Source organism: Mercenaria mercenaria, chromosome 14 (assembly GCF_021730395.1).
Source record: "Mercenaria mercenaria strain notata chromosome 14, MADL_Memer_1, whole genome shotgun sequence".
Taxonomy (NCBI): Eukaryota; Metazoa; Mollusca; class Bivalvia; order Venerida; family Veneridae; genus Mercenaria; species Mercenaria mercenaria.
In genome coordinates, this window is record NC_069374.1 from 45,762,516 (window position 1) to 45,782,137 (window position 19,622).

Here is a 19,622-nt window from a genome sequence, read left to right on the forward strand (position 1 = left end):
CAGTGTTTTGGTGATATATCCTTATGGAATAAACAATCGTTCACGTTCCTGCATATAAAATTTAGCTACTGGGCTCACGGTGACATATTCTGTAAATACGATTTTTTTGCTTTCCGTTTTAAAGGCTCATAACGCTTTTTTTTTTCTTCAAAATGTGGCTGCCATGAATATAAAATACGTTAATTTCTCGTTTAAATCCTATTTCAGATAATTAATTTCTTAAAACATTTTGTCAAAGGTTTGAATATGGCTGAATATAGTAGAATGCCTTACTGAATCTGTTGTTTATTACCTCCCTGTAATGCTCTAATTATAACAGTCCATGTGCAATATTAATAGTAGTGCTTTTCTAACATTGTAGGAAATCTGTTCCATCTGTTTTTCAGATAAACATTTAAAAAAGCATTACGGACCTTTAAAAGAAAGGCATGATAAATAGCTGACAAAAAATATTCTCGCAGACATTTTCTTGCAACGATATGTTTGATATATACAGAGTCACAGCTCATATTCTATTAAACATTGTATGTTGATGGTCTTGTCACTTTATAGACGGTACATATAAACATACGTTATAATGTTTTGACCATTTTAACAGATACATGAACGAGGTGGATTCATCTAGTTATAATACAAGTTTCAAATATTTGGTTATCTGTTTGTATATATTGTATCTTCCACTTGTATATGTTTAAACCTTAATTATCACCTCTTTCAAACTGTATAAAACAATTATTATTTGGTAAATTTAAAGATGATTCAATTAATTGCTATTAAATTATTTTTCGTATCACTAGATATCTATCATGTCGAGTCCTTCCGTTGGCCTGCTTATGAACACTCTTGCCTGTTGACATACCAATATGCTGTCTTTTGTATAAGCAACAAAAATTAGATATATCTGTTCCTTATGATGATATTTTATACAGTCCAGTCCAACGGAAAAAGGTTACAATATGATTTCCGATTTAAAATTTTATTTAGAGGCCAAATTAAACATAAATGTAAGAGGGACAGAATACATTGTATGTTATGCCACTGATATGAATAATATCATTCTATGTATAGGTATTTTTATTTTTATCAGGATTGTTTATGTCTCGGTTAACAGTATACCGTTTACTGACATCGCTGATACAGACAATAGATTGTAATAATATATACAAATGTACTGCATCTTACACACAAACAAAATGTCGTTATGAAAGATAAAATGCATATCGCAATGCAATTATAAATCATCACCTCATTTACTTAATGAAAATATTATCTTTATTTTATAGTGAGAGTTAAGAGAAAGAACGTAATGTAATATGAGAAATGTTTAGTCGCCGTTGATGCTTGTTCACTGTAGGAGGCTTCTTTCCGTGTTTGAAAACAAGCTTTTGTATTCAACATCGAACCAGTGATTGATTTCATGTGTTTCAACATCATAAACATTAATCGTTTCTTCCTCTGCCAGAGATTTTGTACTGGTATGTCGGGGTATTTAATGAACAAGAAGTATGCAGTGTGGTAAATCTGGTAAATGAATTTAATAATGCAGATTCATTGGATGAAATTTGGAACTGAGCCATCGTAAAACGTATATGACGAAAACACTAGTTTAAAGAAACCTTTTGTTAAAATAGATATTTAAAGATGGTAATTACATGAACGGAAAATAGTTCATGCAAAAGCTAGGTTGCGTCTTATGTTTACGTCTCCGCTCGAAACATAGATATCGTAGCGTCAATGTTTGTTCTCCTTGACGATTTGAAGGAAGACATGGTGTCTGAAATTATTCTTCCTCCTCATCTGATTCATGTGGAGGACATGGCAATTACGTGCTAAGAAAAGGTTATTGCTGGTACCGAATCTAGGAAAACTGCTTACAGGTTGTCTGACTGGAATACTGTGGAATGATACTCCTGTTTAATATAGAAATACAAATGTGGAATGTTACAAACAAGGCTGATAAGAATTGACATAAAATCGTTTATGTTTTTCTTAAAATATTTTAGAAAATACATATGAATTATTTCAGAAAGAATATATTTACACGTTCGAGTGATAGAAAAACAAGAGAAAACTTTCCTATCGTTTAGAATATGTATTAAATAAGTGAAAAGACAAAATAAAAACTATTTGGCTACACATTCAAACCTAAACCCTATATTATTTAACGATGCGTGAGAATTGAGTCCATTTGATGTTGATATATCATAAAAGAATATCACTTAAGTGAGTGCTAGCGGGCATGAGGGGTAGCACTTTCTAATTAACCTTTCATGAACGGATCTTAAAATAGGGTCTGACCACGGTTTATGACTGGTTGCGTTTTACACTTCAAAAGGATCTTTTTTAAATGTTGATCTTTTTACATTTTGGATCAGTGAAATTATTTTGATTTTGCAGTGTTATTGGTAAAGAGGTTTATGCTCAGCAACAATCTATAAAAAAAAAAACCCTCAATTTTCGCTTATTCCCTAAATCATCCAGTTGCAGAGGATAAATTGAAATTCAAAATACAGTTTCGTTAAATGCCTACTTTTATCAAATGAAACAGTCTGTCACTAATATTCTTGAATAAAGCTTGATGCTTATCTAACATGCATGGAATGATAGTGAGGAAAGCCGCATAGCACCAGAAAACACATGGGAGAATTTAGACTTTCTTGATGTTTTATGAGTGTTTCTTTCAGTGTAATAAAAAACAGTACCAAAGATGCATCGATAAATGAACTAATATTAATTAGAAAACAGTCTGATAGAAGACCTTCCCATAGCTGTCATGGACATTCCGTTTGTTGTCCTGAATATCTAAACATTCGTGACTTATCCTATATCGTCCGGCTTCTGCTTACAGTTTTCATATATGGAAATGCGAGAAGAAATCACAATCAATTGTATTGTCCGTGCTATTATATGTCGTCTGGATCCGAGAAGAGAAGACGTGATAAATTAATCAAAAATGACAATTGTTTATTTTCTCAAGTAAGTACTTCTAAGAATTCTATATCAGGCGTGAGTAATATTGTGGGAACAGCGAGTACCTGTCCAAATTTAAAGTGTTACTGTGTAACAAATTCCACGTAGATTAAGAAAGTTAAAAATATAACTGTTGCATTTGAATATTTTGGGACATGTACACAAGCCGTTATTGAACGCAGGTCTTCAGAATTAATAATATCACTGCAGTATATCTTGATTTTAGTCCTAAAATATGGAGCGGTACATTCACGTTCTGGTAGTTTTCAGGAATGTTTGACTTGTCGCCAATGCCAATCAAATTTCTGTGTTCTGTTTTCTCTGCAAGCGCTGTTCTCCTGTGAAGTAAAACACTGTGTGATGCAAATTTCTGTAGAAGAATATATATATTTCTTGTACTAGACACGCACCGAGTGTTTTCGCGAAGGCTTATATAATCGCACCTGTGTAACAGTTTCTCACGGAAAAAAATCACTGTTTTCATCATTCAAGTTTTACCGCAACATCATTATATAAATTTACGGCATATTCTTTCTTTTTCTAGGTGTTTGTCTTTGTATGTCAGGCTCAATGCAAATTTAAGTGGAACATTCATAAAACTTAAGCAATGGATTTAGTGTGCAGATAGAAAATTCAGTAACAGATTTAATTCAAAGGAAAATATTTAATTAATGCGTTACATATAAAAAAAAATTAAAAAAAGATGCTATGTATTTGTGTCGTTAAATTTGACAGTAAGTTTGGAAATACTATATAAAATAGCTGTGTTTAGATGGTTCAAAGGTTAAATAAAACAGAATACTAGTTCAGAATCTTCAGAATCAATGTGTGGCTGCTTGTAAACTTGACTGGCCGCTATAGGAAAGAACATTTTTCCATTCAACACTATTACAGAAGTGAACAAAGCCATACACCAGGCTAACTGGCATTGCCATTTCAAGTGATAAAGGTGTTTTCTATAAAAAAAAAATGCTTTATGGAATAGTTTTGTCTTTAAAAAGGGAACTTATGTGAAACTTAATGAAACAAATAAGTGCTTAATGAGAGATGATTGATCACATTTAATGTGACTGAAGGATAAGACTCACGAGATATTTCCCGTGCAACACTTGCCTTTCAGCTATTTTTAACAATCCTGGAATAGCTATGGTTTAATTAGCATTTTTATTTAGTGAAATTGTTACTTCATTGTTCTAAACAGTTGTTATTTATTTGGATCATAAAATTTCTGGTTGGACTACACGGGCAAAAGTAAGTTTTTTTTTATTTTACTAACATAGTACCTAATTCATTATATGAGCCGTGCCATGGGAAAACCAACATAGTGGGTTTGCGACCAGCATGGATCCAGACCAGCCTGCGCATCCGCGCAGTCTGGTCAGGATCCATGCTGTTCGCTTTTAAAGCCTACTGCAATTAGAGAAACCGTTAGCGAACAGCATGGATCCTGACCAGACTGCGCGGATGCGCAGGCTGGTCTGGATCCATGCTGGTCGCACACCCACTATATTGGTTTTCCCATGGCGCGGCTCATATGTAGTCACTGGGTATGCTCATTGTGTCATTATGTTACAAGAATTTTTATTGTGCTATCAACACATTGTTAAATTCATCTGTAATGAAAATCATGAAATGTCTGAAATATGTTTATGCGACAAGGTTCGTGAACTATTGCTGACTTACCTACTATGCTTTAAGTTTATGAAAACATGTAGAACTATCTCATACGATAATAAAAGATTTACTTTATTCCCTGTGTAAGACAATGTGTAAGGACTTGTACTGACCCAATCTGGGTTTTGCGTTACAGCAATGTCTCTGCGTGGAAATCAGTTCTTGTTGACGTTGACGTTGACGCTGAAACCTTCCAATCGATACGAAACCGTATGAAAAACTAATTTTACCCATTTTCTCTTAAAATTCTCCTGATAGATAAGGTGAATCTTGTAGACTGTATGTATCTTTACAACGTTGATTTTTATATAATTTTTATGAGAAAAACTTGCAAGTCGCATTTCTCCTGTAGCGTTCTATTTTGTTTTCATATCTTGTAGTGTAGACAAACACTCTTCAGTTTCCTGTGATATGATTTTTGTGTATCGTCCACAATTCCAGCTGTCAGATTTCCTCCAGATAATGTGGAATCTCTGACAGATTATTGAGATTGAACGTTTGCATGTTTTATCCTTTTTGTATATTCACATGGACTGAAAATTCAATTTTACCTCCTTTCAACATTATTTGTAAAGCCGGCAGAAAACTTATGATCTCAGATTGAAATGATTAATGCTGGAATTCCTTTGAACAGCGTCTTATCAATTTGTAAATTTGATTCCATTTTCATATAACAAAAATGATACAAAAATACCCGTTGTTGACGAAGCAAAATTTCTTGGTGTTATCTTTGATGTAAAGCTTTCTTTTATATCACATATAAAAGACTCGAAAAGTAATATCTGGTGTCATTGAATCTCTTAAAGGTAATTTCAAATACTGATTGTGAAGCCGATCGCGAAGTTTTATTAAGACTTTATAGGGCTTTAACCAGATCTAAGCTATAATATATATTTGATATAATTATACTAGATCTAGCATGCCTATAAAAATGATTGCAATGTGACAGTGACAGTTCTGATTTGTGTGAAGAATACAAACATTCTAAGATATGTTTTTTTTTTAATTATAAAAATAATTTATAACTTTATAATTTTTCTTATAAATATATTTTTGTGAGAATTACAAAGCCACCTGAGCCATGAAAATATAACCAAAACCCCATGCCTTTTTTTTTTTAGATTTTAAACCAACATACAAGATAACCAAATTGCTACTTATATGACATCTTTTCGGCACCACTTCTACCTTAGTTTGTTCGCTTCATATAGCCGTGAACACTGCTTATTGCCGCGTTAGTGTGTCAACTGGATTTGATTTTCGGCTGTTTTCAAACAAATTTCTTGTGATTTACCTACGGATATCGTGTATTAGGTCGGCACGTCTGATCTGTTTTAAGTATAAAAAAGCAATGTTAGCAAAGAGTTGTTAACTATGTACAGAATATACGTATAGACCAGCTTCCAAGAAGATAAGAAAATCGCTAGAAAACCTACATATGTTAATAACTAATGCCTTCAAACTGATGGTGTATAAAGCAATTATAGTACAGACAAGCTTCCCCCAACAATCTTTTAATGAGCAGTTAAACATTTACTCGGATTTTAAATTGCGACAAGGATAAACTCTTGGATTATCGATGATGTTACCGCTGCTATCATTGCATATATAGTATTCGTCTTTTTTTTAGCGTGCCATTGCTTAACCCTTAACCTGCTATATTTCTATAATGGACTGGTCCATCTTTCAATTTGGACAGTACCACTTATTACTCAAAGGGGTTTTCACTGAAAATTTACTGACTGAATAGCGAACAGTGCAGACCATGATCAGACTGCACGGATGTGCAGGCTGATCTTGGTCTGCACTGGTCGCAAAGGCAAAATCACTTGCCGCTAGCAGGGTAAGGGTTAATCTGTTATATAGGGTTTGGTCCATGGAATCAAGTACGACATAAATGAAATGCTACAAATAAAATATGGCATTGTTGCTACATGGTATTTAATCGTGAAAGCAGTTCTATATACCTGGCCAGTTTGCTAAATATATATAGCCAAGCTAAACATAGTAGATGAAGAGTTCTGCATGAGTTCTTGTTTGTTTTGGGTTTAACGCCGTTTTTCAACAGTATTTCAGTCATGTAACGGCGGGCAGTTAACCTAACCAGTGCTCCTGGATTCTGTACCAGAGGTGGAGGACTAATGATATCAGACACAATGTCGTTTATCAAATAGTTACGGAGAACATACGCCCCGCCCGAGGATCGAACTCGCGACCCCGAGATCCGTAGACCAACGCTCTAACCTATTGAGCTAAGCGGGCGGGCTGAGTAACAAAGTATGTTAGTGAAAGATGTGCAAAGCATACATTTGATTTGGTTGCTTACATGTGTTGATAAATTTCATCGAAGGTCAAAATATTGCGTCCGTGTTCCTAAAGGTTGTTAAATGTTATCAAAGGAAAAAAAAATATTTTGGTAAATTAAAAAAGACACTATTAAGTCGAGGCCACATGTTCTATCTGATGTTCCTAAATATTTGCCAGTATGTTTGTTTCCCTGATATCTAGGTTATTTTTGAAAATGATTTCTTTGAAGTCAAAAGCTGGTCACTCGGTCAAATAATAGAAAAACCTGATATCTAGGTTATTTTTGAAAATGATTTCTTTGAAGTCAAAAGCTGGTCACTCGGTCAAATAATAGAAAAACCTTGTTTACATACTAGAAAACGACGTTTATACCTGATTTTTGTGAAATTTTGTCAGTATGTCTGTCCTTATTAAATCTAGGAGATGGTCAAAATTGAGTCGACAGGAATTAATAACTAGGTCATTAGGTAAAAATGATTGAAAATATTCCTTTAGTACTACCGTATTTAAATCAAAGCATTATAAATACTGGAGGACGGATTGTCTTGAAATGTATTGATTCTGTCAGGTCCGAGATCAGCAATGTCCCTTTTCTGTTGGAAGTGTTAAACTGATAAATGTTTTTCCGGTTGTTTTTTTACACAGTGTAACCATTTCCTTGCCAAATTTCTATGTTCATTGTGAATCTAATGACTAAATATGAACAATGCAGACTATCATTATCAGACTGCACAGATGTGCATGTAGACACAAAACAATCATACATTTTATAATAACTATTGGGCAAATATCCATCAAACTATAACAACATAGGGAACAGAACTGAAACACATTTTTTAATAAAATCTGTAAAAAGATTAAAAGAATTAAGGTCACTAATTATAGCAGGGACGATCAGACTTTTAAGGAATACACATATAACTGATTACCGTGTTGCAAATTAAAATAGACTGTAACAGCCAAATCATTTGAGCATGAAATATTTTGATTTTGCTCTAGAATAGTAAGAACTTTTACAGATTTACCCAGAGCTAAGTAATATTGTATTCGGCAATATAATAGATTCCTTTCTCAATAATTTCCAAGTATCATAACTCATTGGAAAAGTCTTCTACTTCTTTTGATTATCAAAAGCATCTCTATCAAAGTTCTATTATTCTATTTCACTTCTTTGTGGTGATTAAAAATAACAAATATCAGAGCTTTTACTTCCCCTAAATTCTTAATTTTTAGTACAGCTAATTTATTTGTGAATTCCATTGATGTAAAATCTTCAATGAAAAATCCGTCATCCAGCGATAGGAACACTGTCTCGTATATAAAGCGTGCTTAGTTAATTTGTCAGCGGGCTCATCGTCTGCTCGAGTTTATACTACACTAATTATCTGCATTCAGTTAAAGAACGCAATTAAGCGTGGAGATTTCAGTTGTTCTATGTGCTGCCATTTGAGAACTATTTTCTTTCGGCGGAGTGTGAAATCTATGGTGGTTATCAAAAATTCGATTAAGCCGAAATTCGTATATGTATTATTGTGGTTCCACTGGACGGAATTATCTTCGACAATCCGGCCAATAAAGCATAATCAGAAAGTTTATTGTAATGAAATGTATGTCATGACTGGATACTATGTTACCTGGCGTAAAAACAAGGTCAGGTGTGCGATGCAGGAAACTTCTTACCCTCTTATTTAATATTTTAGACATATCGTATACATCATAGAATTGATAAGTTATGCAGTTATACGTGGATAGATTAAATTTAAGATAATATATTTTCATAGTTCAATGGTACGTTCCCATTTCCTGTGATAAGTTTTTTTCCACATCCTGCTGTCATATTTCTCACAGATAATGTGAAAACTTGAATTTCTGATCCTGTGCCTGTCTTACGTTCAAATTTATTTTCATGTTAATATTAAAATGCCTGTTTGACAGCAAAGGCAGGAACTGTTATAAATGTAATTTATTCTTCGGTAGAAATGCAACTGTTTATGTGTGCATGTCAGAACAATACAGGAAATAATACGCAGGCGTTTTTTGTTTGCTAAAACATCTTAATAATCTTACATAAGAAAAATATTACAAACATTGCATGGTAAAGGACATATTTATTAACAAACTTGTCTGACATAAAACAAAGAACACTGTCAGTTACTATGTGGTCGGCATTAACTGAAAAGTAAGCTCCATTTAAATGTTATTCCTACACTGTCTCATGGTGCGTCAGCTTTCATAATTTTAGACACTGAAATTTGGTGGTAACAGACCAAAATATGTAATACTTTATAGAGTTGTTATTGATTTGATGCCAGTGATTGATTTTGTCCCACGGAGAAGAATAATTGGTCAAAAATTTTTCGCTATGGTTAACATTTCTTAGTTCACGAGTATGTAAAGAATTTTTACACCTCTTGGGATTTAGGACTAAAACATTCTTAGGCATTAATTTGAAATTTTTAGAACCTGTTTCATTTTCATTCTTTTAATGAAGATGTTGAAAACAACACAAATTAAATACTAGAGGAAAATACAAGTGTTCTTGATATCTTAATAAGGATATTAAAGCGGTTATTGCTTTCATGCCAGTGCTAGAATATCGTGAATTAATGAACCTATGAAAGATGTCGGTGTAAAAAGCAATAATTAATTTCAGGAAACCAGTCTGAATGAGTGTAGACGTTACAATTATTGCCTTAAACATCGCTTTATTGCTTGCGTTGGTCCTAAAAAATCCAGATTCAAATATCTACCCCTTATTCAATATAATGTGGCATCGACTCTGAATTGTTGATATTATATGGAAATACGAGAAGAATTCTGAATAAAGTGTTTTGGCTGCATTATTATTATTGTACATTGTTCTGTACAATACGGAGATATATTTGGACTCGTACCCAGCTGAGAAAACCATATTGGACGAGCCGCTAGCTTATAGGCGAGTTCAATATGGTTTTCTCAGCTGGGTACGAGTCCAAATATATCTCGTATTGTACAGTACAAGGTTAAATAACCTTTTTATTCTATATCTATTTTTATCTTACTATAATAATAGTTTAAATTAAAAATGTTTTACTAAATATTGTATTCCTGCCTTTTCTAGTTTTTCCCAGCTTGGAATGCGTGCAAATATATATTATACAGAACAATGTTAGACCTTAAACAACCTTTTTATTCTATATTTATTTCACTTCATCCGTAATACATTGAATGTTGTTTTTTCTGCGTATCATCATTTAAAAAAAGTATATGGCGCAACCTCCCTACAACAGCCATTTGGCGATTTGGGTGGTAATAATACTTGGCTGAGATATTATGCCCACAAACATTGTCAGCAAGTTTGGTGAAGATCGGATGAAAACTGTTCGACTTAAAAGAGCGGACAAGGCTAAATTTCCCGTTTTTCGAGTAATTCGGGCTATAATCAAAGAGTGCCTGGTACAATTCGGCTGGTTATCGAAATTGGCCGAGATGTAATGCCCACAGACATTGTCAGCAAGTTTGGTGAAGATCCGATGAAAACTGAATTATAGAGCAGACATGTTTTGTATGCTGACCGCCCTCCGCTGCCATTCATAATCTTCTCCATTTTGTTTCTTAACCGTTAAATAAAAACTGCTGAGGTAGCTATTCAGACAGTCAGGGCTGATACCAATTTCTAGGTTTCGTCCGGAACGGCTTCTTTTAGCGACTTTTCAAATATTCCAACATCTGATGATCCTTTTTACTGTACTTTTAAGATAGCATAATCATTGTTATCCCTTGAATCGTTTTTGTGTGTTAAAAAAACAAACTCAAATTAAATCCAGATTTCAAGACGCATAATCAAACTCTGTACATAGAGCGCCTAGTTCATCCGATTTACATTCGGAACATTTTCACGCGTTTCGGGCTTTATCGTATGTTTAACATGGGACTGTTGAACCGTCCAAATACAGAAAATACAGGATTTTTTTTTGTACGCGCGTGCGTCCAAATACAGAAAATACAGGATTTTTGTACGCACGTGCATCCAAATACCGTAATATATTGTACGGTCACGTGTTGCAAATGAACGTTCTCGATTGGATAGATAAAATAGGTATAGAATAATAACTTTTATTAAGATTTAAAATAGATTGTATTTCAGGCGTGCGTCTTTGAAAAAGAACCAAGAGAATACGTTACCACAGGATTTCCGCTTCATAAGAATATTTATGAGACTAAAAATGCGTTATGTTTACCGTATCAGCTAACGGAAGAATACATTATGACACTTGCTTGAGTATATTCTACTTTTAAGCCTTATTTTATTATTTCATTTCGGAACTTCACATCTACTCTGTGAGTACAAAATAAAAATTTCAGCAAGTAGTTTAATGACATTCGTGAAGATTAAGGGGCCGCCGCGGCCGAGTGGTTGCGGTTGTTGACTTCGAATCACTTTACCCTCGCTGCTATGGCTTCAAAAACCTCGCCGGATGTGAGGTAGTTGTCAAGATGGCTTATGGAGGTGAGTGGTTGCATTCAGGGTCCTGAAGATGCTGGAACCAATGCTAGGTTGGTAACCTGAGCCTTCTCCCAAGAAGAGCTGGAAAAGCACCATATGATCTAAAATTGTGTCTGTGTATCGTTAAACCCGACAAAAAAAACAACAACGAATACATAAAAAACAACGGTATTTGTTGTTAGGCGGTCATACAACACGTGTAAAGTTCACACTGTTATGATGAAACGGAAAGATACGATATTACATTATGACCTTTATAAGTAGGTTTCATTTTCATTTGCATGTATTTTCTTAAATATTGAGAAAAGATACCAGCGGAACGCACAATTCACGTTCTGGTACTTTCCAGGTATGCTTGAGTCGTCGCCAATGTCAATCAAATATCTGTGTTAATACACATGGTTTCTCTTTTCTCTGCAATCTGCATTCTCTTTTGAGAAAAAAGCACAGTGTGACGTAAATTTTTGTAGGTACGGCACTGGAAGTTTATGTATTTTCTCGTAGTTGGCATGCTACATGTATTCATTAAGCATAGCAATTTAATTAAAAAGCGGGTTTTTTTTTCGGGAAGGCGTAGATAATTGTCCTCACAGTTTTACGAAATACCAGTACCACTGTTTTGGTTACCATTTACTGTATGTTATGTACCATCATCCAACATGAATTCTGACATATTTTCCTCCTGTTTCTCGGCACCTGACACTGTATGCTTGGTTCAATGATAAAGGTGCATCTTGCAAATAGCAAAAGTTTGGAATTTTGAATTATTTTCCACACTAATACCACAAAAAAGTGTATAATCAAATGAATGAAAATATTATATATATGTAGCATGATCCGCCTTTAGAGATATGGAACTGTATATGCTCATCTCTGTTTGTGTTTTCAGACAGGGCTTTAAAAAAAGAGATCGTAAAAACTCAAACTGAATTGTCACAAAAACTCAGAAATGCAATTCGCATTTTAAAATAAACTTCATAAATCTTTTTTTTTTGGTTTGAAAAATAATAAAGATAACTGTACTGTGATATTTTTGTTGACTATTAACTAAAATAGGCTCCTGGTGGTAATAGAAAGTCAACAAATAGTTTCACGTGCAAACTTGTGATAACGCTGTTGAATACACTGCGTTGCACAGGTAATTTTTAGAAATGTCGTGCTAATTAGTGAAAATCTTTAAGGAGATTCGTATGTAAAACAGTCGTTTGCATTTTAACTGCAATCTATGTAAGTAAAATTGTGGTAGTGTAACCATAATCGGATATCCCAGTTGAAGTTGAACAAACTAGTTCAACCTCTTGACTTTTGTAGAGTTGAAATTCAGTTTAAGCAACCACAAATATTATTGATACAGTGTTTTGTGAGCAAAGCAAGATGATTTTTGTTTATTAAAAATGACTGATGTTATGGAAAATAATTGCCACCTCGACATCACTTTAACACTTGGAATCATAAATGATAAAGAGCATTGTTAAGTTCAAATTACATATTTTCCATAAAACCACCTGTATTATAAGTTTACAGGGAAAAGCCATATGCCATGTCTTATCTGTTTGACAGAAAGAAAAAGATCAATGTAGATCATGCGCAGACTAATTTCTCATGGGGGGGTTGGGTCTGACGGAAAAGTATCCAACCAGCGAGGGGGTCCGGGGACGTGCCCCTCATGAATATATTTAAATCCAGCGCTTCATTTCCTGCATTCTGTGGGCATTTACGGAGCATTTATAATTAAGAACACCTTTTCCACTGCAATTTTATATACAAATGTCTATCTTATTTTCACATTTTAGTAAGAGCTGTTAAATTTGGGAAAAATAATAAAAATTAAGTTTTCTTCAACATAGAATTCTTTGTTTCTTTGATATAATTAACATAAAATAATGAATTACATCGGGGTCGTATGTAGCAGCAGCCACATACACTTTGAATGTACATGTAGTCCTGTAATGTTGTCTTTTCGAAAAAAAAAACATTTTCCTTCCGCTTCTTCTTTTCTTTCTTTTTTAGGATTTTGCAGGGAGTCCGGAGGTGTAGATCTACAAATTTAGGGATTTTAATAAAAAGTATGAAAACAATTAGTATGAAATATTTATTACAAATGACAGATTTAAACATAAAAATAAAACATTTTGAGAATTTTAGATGAAGAAAAGAATGATAGCTCTAGACAAATAAGAAAATTAAATATTGTAAATTAAATGTTCTTAAATTCATTAATACAGTCACTGTGACAAAAAAAAAAAGAAAAAAAAAAAGAGAAATTTTCAACAATTTTTCACATGAACTGGATCATTGATATTCAACAGTTGTCATTTTCATATTTCAGAATAAAATTTTCCATACCTATCACAATTGTTATATTTCACAATAGGTGCAAATCAAAAGGTTCAAGGTCAGATGTCATGGTAGGTTACTTATTAAAGGATCATCAAAGCACAAAAGTTCAGACGTCAGAAAAGCAAAAATTAGTCGTCTTACATATTTTATTTCTTTACTGTCAAAAATATTTTCTCTGCAGTTATCACAAAAATAAATGAAAAACTGTGATATAATTAGTAGCTGTTTCTTTGTTAGAAAATTAACAATATCTCTTAGAGCTCTTTTTATGATCCTTTAAGATATGTCTTTAACCTTCAGCATGCTAGCTGGCAGCAAGTGATTTTGTCTTTGCAACCAGTGCAGACCAAAATCAGCCTGCTTAGACTGTGATGCAGACTGATCTTGGTCTGCACTGGTCTTGATCTATTCCGTGAGCAAATTTTCAGTGAACATTTTGACCTTCAAATAATTAATGGTATTGCCCAAATTGAATGTTGGACCAGTCCATTTTGGAACTTAAGCAGGCTAAAGTTAAGGGACATGTAGGTTTGTCCGATTGAGTAATATTTTATGAAAAGTTTTAAGTTTTCATATTTAATAGGGATTTATTAAAGGAACAAAAAAACGCAACAACATGCATACAGTTAGATTCAGTACTGTAAATGTATGTTTTATTACTAATGTTTTATTATTTTTGATGAAGTTTTGTGATTACACCCTCCTCTCTCCAAAACTTTAATATGGAAGTACTTAAAAACTTTTTAATTCAGTATAATTTCTAGTTTTACAGCTGCATTTGATAGATATTTGGATAATTCAACAATCTGATTTTTTTTCATAAAATTTAATGGAACAATTACTGATGGAAAAAGTAACTAATTTTAACAAGAGGGCCATGATGGCCCTATATCGCTCACCTGTTATCATTGCACTTGAGGACAAGAAGTCCTAAGAAAAAATATCTAAGTCCAAAGGACAGGAACAACAAAGGAAAGAAATTTAACCAAAGAGAAAAAACATTCTAACAAGGTACAGATATGTCAAAATACACCTAAAAATTGGAGGTACCATCCATGTTGTACAACAGAAAAGTAGTCTCGGTATTTCCCTACCGCCAATGATAAAAAGGTTACTAAAAATAAGCTATTTATAGTGACATAAAAGGTAGTAATCAAAAAGAAAATTATTGTAAGTGAACAAAAGAAGGATCTGCCAAATAAATCTGTTGACATAAATTTCAGATCAGTATCTTCATTAGTAACAGAGATATAACCATTTTAAATTTGAAATAAAGGGAGGTAATTTGACATAAAATCAGTCCATAGTTATCTACCCTCATTGGCTCAGTCCAACTAATGACAATAATGAAATTTCAAATAAGTCCTGTAAGTACTTACTGATATAAATCCATTTTGATTACAATCAGGGGAGGTAATCAGATATAAAATAACTCCGGAACCTACGATTGGATCTGATTTATCATGGAATCCAAGATTTATTGTTGTTGAAGATAGCAGAAGATTGTATCAAATAAAACCATAAATGAAGTCTCTATATGGCTGCGAAAGCCGAAATAGCCAATTTTAGACATTTAAGGGGCCATAACTCTGGAACCCATGATGGAATCTGGCCAGTTCAAAAAAGGAACCAAGATCTTGTGGTGATACAAGTTGTGTGCAAGTTTGGTTAAAATCAAATCATAAATGAAGCTGCTATTATGCAGATAAGGTCAAAATAGCTAATTTTGGCCCTTTCAGGGGCCACTACTCTGGAACCCATTAAGGGATCTGGCCGGTTCAACAAAGGAACTGAGATCTTATGGCAACACAAGTTTTGTGCAAGTTTGATTAAATTCAAATCATAAATGAAGCTGCTATTGTGCAGACAAGGTCAAAATAGCTAATTCTGGCCCTTTCAGGGGCTGTAACTACGGACTCCAAAATGGAATCTTGCCAGTTCAAGAAAGGAACCAAGATCTTATAGTGATACAAGTTGGTTAAAATAAAATCATAAATGAAGCTGCTATTGTACAGGCAAGGTGAAAATAGCTAATTTTGGCCCTTTCAGGGGCCATAACTCTGGAATCCATAATGGAATCTGGCCAGGTTAAGAAAGGAACCAAGATCTTATGGTGATACAAGTTGTGTGCCAGTTTGGTAAAAATCAAATTATAAATAAAGCTGCTATTGTGCAGACAAGGTCAAAATAGCTGATTTTGGCCCTTTCAGGGGCCATAACTCTGGAACCCATAATGGGATCTGGCCAGTTCAAGAAAGGAACCGAGACCTTATGGTGATAGAAGTTGTGTGCAAGTTTGGTTAAAATAAAATCATAAATGAAACCACTATCGTGCAGACAAGAAATTATTGATGGACGCACGGACGGACGGACTGACGACGGACGAAGGGTGATCACAAAAGCTCACCTTGTCACTATGTGACAGGTGAGCTAAAAAGGTAGGTTGGTTTTTAGCTCGACTATTCGAAGAATAGTCTAGCTATTCTACTCACCCTGGCGTCGGCGTCAGCGTCACACCTTGGTTAAGTTTTTGCATGCAAGTACATACAGCTATCATTTAAAGGCATATAGCTTTGAAACTTATTTATTCTTTTTCTAGGTCAATTACCAACCTCACTGGGTCAAGTTCCATAACTCTAACATGTATTTTTAGCAAATTATGCCCCCTTTTGGACTTAGAAAATTCTGGTTAATGTTTTACATGCAAGTTACTATCTCCAAAACTAATGCAGATATTGAATTAAAACTTCACATGTGTCTTCGGGGTTATAAAACTAGTTGATAGCACCAAGTCCCATAACTCTGACCTTCATTTTGGCCAAATTATGCCCCCTTTTGGACTTAGAAAATTCTGGTTAAAGTTTTGCTTGCAAGTACATACAGCTATTACTAAAAGGCATATAGATCTGAAACTTATTTTTTCTTTTTCTAGATCAATTACCTACCTCACTGGGTCAAGTCCAATAACTCTGACATGTATTTTGGCCAAATTATGCCCCCTTTTAGACTCAGAAAATCCTGGTTAAAGTTTTACATGCAAGTAACTATCTCCAAAACTACTACAGGTATTAAATTGAAACTTCACATGTGTCTTCCGGGTTATAAAACTAGTTGATAGCACCAAGTTCCATAACTCTGACATGTATTTTGGGCAAATTATGCCCCCTTTTGGACTTAGAAAATCCTGGTTAAAGTTTTGCGTGCAAGTACATACAGCTATTACCAAAAGGCATATAACTTTGAAACTTATTTATTCTTTTTCCAGGTCAATGACCAACCTCACTGGGTCAAGTTCCATAACTCTTAACATGTATTTTGAGCAAATTATGCCCCCTTTTGGACTTAGAAAATTCTGGTTAAAGTTTTACATGCAAGTTACTATCCCCAAAACCAATGCAGATATTGAATTGAAACTTAACATGTTTCTTCGGGGTTATAAAACTAGTTGATAGCATCAAGTCCCATAACTTTGATATATATTTTGGTCAAATTATGTCCCCTTTCGAACTTAAAACTCTTTTGATATTTAACATTTTGCGTAATAATTTCCTGCTTCTGTGACAATATTTCGAATAGTCGAGCTTGGCTGTCTTACGGACAGCTCTTGTTTCATTTATTTCTATTAATACATGTTAATATGAAGACAATCTATGCAAATTTACATGTATGTTTTTGTTAAGGAATGGGCATAGCATACAAAAATCTACAACTTCTGGTCTGAAAACGATTGTTATGTCACCGTTATATTTGTTCAGTCTGAAAAATCGAACAAAGATCCAAAGTTTTAATTACACAAACGTCTGAAAAAACAAACAAGCATTTACATGGTAGTTATTTTCTAATTGGGGTCTGACTTATCCATTAAGTATTGGGATAGTCAGCCTTTAAGCTGGACACGCCATCCACCATACACCAACAGAATAGGCAACTGTATTAGCCCATACATTGATATGAATTTGGATTTGTGTAGTTGACAACTGACGCACAGAAAGATGTACTCTCAAATTTTTGCCTGCATAAAAATCGAGCCCTGATGTTCCCATAGTAAACACAGGTTTGCGACTAAATGGCTTTTTGAACACAACAGTGACTGTGTCAGGAAACACTTTGTATCTCTCGAAATTCCCAGACTGACAGTGATCAGCATTTTCTATCTCACTTTTTATAACTGCTTTGTAATTGGATGCATGGTTTTCTACTTTTTCCTTCAGTTCTCTGTGATTGTTAAATAAACCAAGGAGGTCTTCGGTAAGTTGTGTCAGTCCTTTTTTTGTTGTTATCAGATCCATGGCAGTATTTGATATCTCTCCATTCAAGTCTCGCACTTTGTTTTCTATTCTGCATGTAGATACAAAAAAATGTTCAAAATTAATTTGATGTTTGAGTGTATTGATTTATACAGATACCTACACAAGTTAAAGATGTTAAGATTATCTTGTTTCTGACATTTGTCTGTCCGTCTCTTTGCTTTGTGTGAAGTCAGTCTGGCAGATTAATTCATTTGTTTGAGAGGCGAACGTTCAATATCAAAGAATACAATCTGAATATCTCTGAAATTTGACTTGTGTCTGGCAGATGACTTCTTAGAACTTTATTGATATCTGTTATTTGGTCCTTTAGGTTTTTTCTTTTGATGCTCTGTCTTTCGCAAAGGCATGATAGAGTACATGTATTTTTGGTTCTGAATGTTTGCTTTTAATAGATCACCTGAGCACGAAGTGCTCAAGGGAGAGCTATTGTGATCAGTGGTTTTCAGTCATTCGTTGTGCTTCGTCCATCAGCCTTTTCCTTTAAACAACATCATCTCCTAAACCACAAGGCTGATTTTGGTGAAACTTCACAGGGATGTTCCTTGGACTGTCTTCTTAAAAAATCATTTAAAAAATTGAATTCTGTACAGAACTCTGGTTGCCATCTGAGGCAGCTGAAAGGAGAAACTTTGAAAATCTTGTCCAAAACCACAGGTCCTAAGGCTTTGATATTTGGTATGTAGCATTCATCTAGTGGTCCTCCACCAAGATTGTTTGAATTATTACCTTAGGTTCAAATATGGCCCTGCCATTTGGGTTATATGGTTTATATAGACTTACATAGGGAAAAGGTTTTAAAATCTATTTATCCAAAACCACAGGGCCCAGGGCTTTGATATTTTGTATGCTAAGCATCATCTAATGGTTCTCTACCAAGTTTGTCAAATTGTCCCTCCTTGGGTCAGATATGGCCAGGCCCAAGAGGTCACATGGTTTATTATAGTCTTTTATATGGAAAACTTTAAAAAATCTTCTTGTACAAAACCACGTGGTATAGAGCTATATTTTGTATTTATCATTGTGTAGTAGTCCTGTACCAAAATTGCTCAGATTATCCACTGGGGTTAAAACTTGTCCCACCCGGGTTAGGGTGGGGACACAAGGTTTAAACAGATTTGTATAGGGAAAAAACTTTTAAAAAATTCTTCTTGAAGTTACAAGATAGAAATTTGGATCACCTGTATAATTTTACAATTTCTGATACAAATTGCAATACTCATCTCTTGACCTACTGACCTACTTTCTTGTTTTTGAAGGTACAGCATAGAAATTTATACAGATTTCAATACCCATCTTTAATATTGATAACCCTGACCTTCTGACCTACTTTCATGTTTTTGAAGCTACAGCAAACAGATATGGACCACCTTTAAAAAATTTTAACAGATTTCTGTAGTTATCTTGAATTATCTTTACCATGACCTACTCATCTATTTTTTGTTTGTTTATGAAGCTTTAGCAAAAAATGTGTTCAAGCAAGCAACTTAACTCAGGTGAGTGATATGGGGCCATCATGGCCTTCTTGTATCAATTTA

General features: G+C 34.1%; 2 protein-coding genes across 3 annotated transcripts in view; one reads left to right on the forward strand and one right to left on the reverse strand.

The window, feature by feature from the left end:
* Nucleotides 1-3,340: 3,340 nt before the first annotated feature.
* The window catches only part of LOC128548480 (uncharacterized), a 58,236-nt gene continuing 41,954 nt past the window's right edge, over nt 3,341-19,622 (forward strand). Inside the window, exon 1 of the mRNA XM_053523408.1 lies at nt 3,341-4,221. Within this exon, the coding sequence (XP_053379383.1) occupies nt 4,221 (1 nt within the window). The 5' untranslated portion in view covers nt 3,341-4,220. The remainder of the gene's footprint in view (nt 4,222-19,622) is intronic.
* LOC123527466 (uncharacterized) overlaps nt 16,569-19,622 on the reverse strand; it is an 89,287-nt gene continuing 86,233 nt past the window's right edge. The window contains exon 3 of one of the 2 annotated variants that reach the window (XM_053523409.1): nt 16,569-18,115. In XM_053523409.1, coding sequence (XP_053379384.1) covers nt 17,662-18,115 — 454 coding nt within the window. In that variant the 3' untranslated portion in view covers nt 16,569-17,661. The remainder of the gene's footprint in view (nt 18,116-19,622) is intronic. The other variant, XM_045306933.2, reaches the window with a different exon arrangement.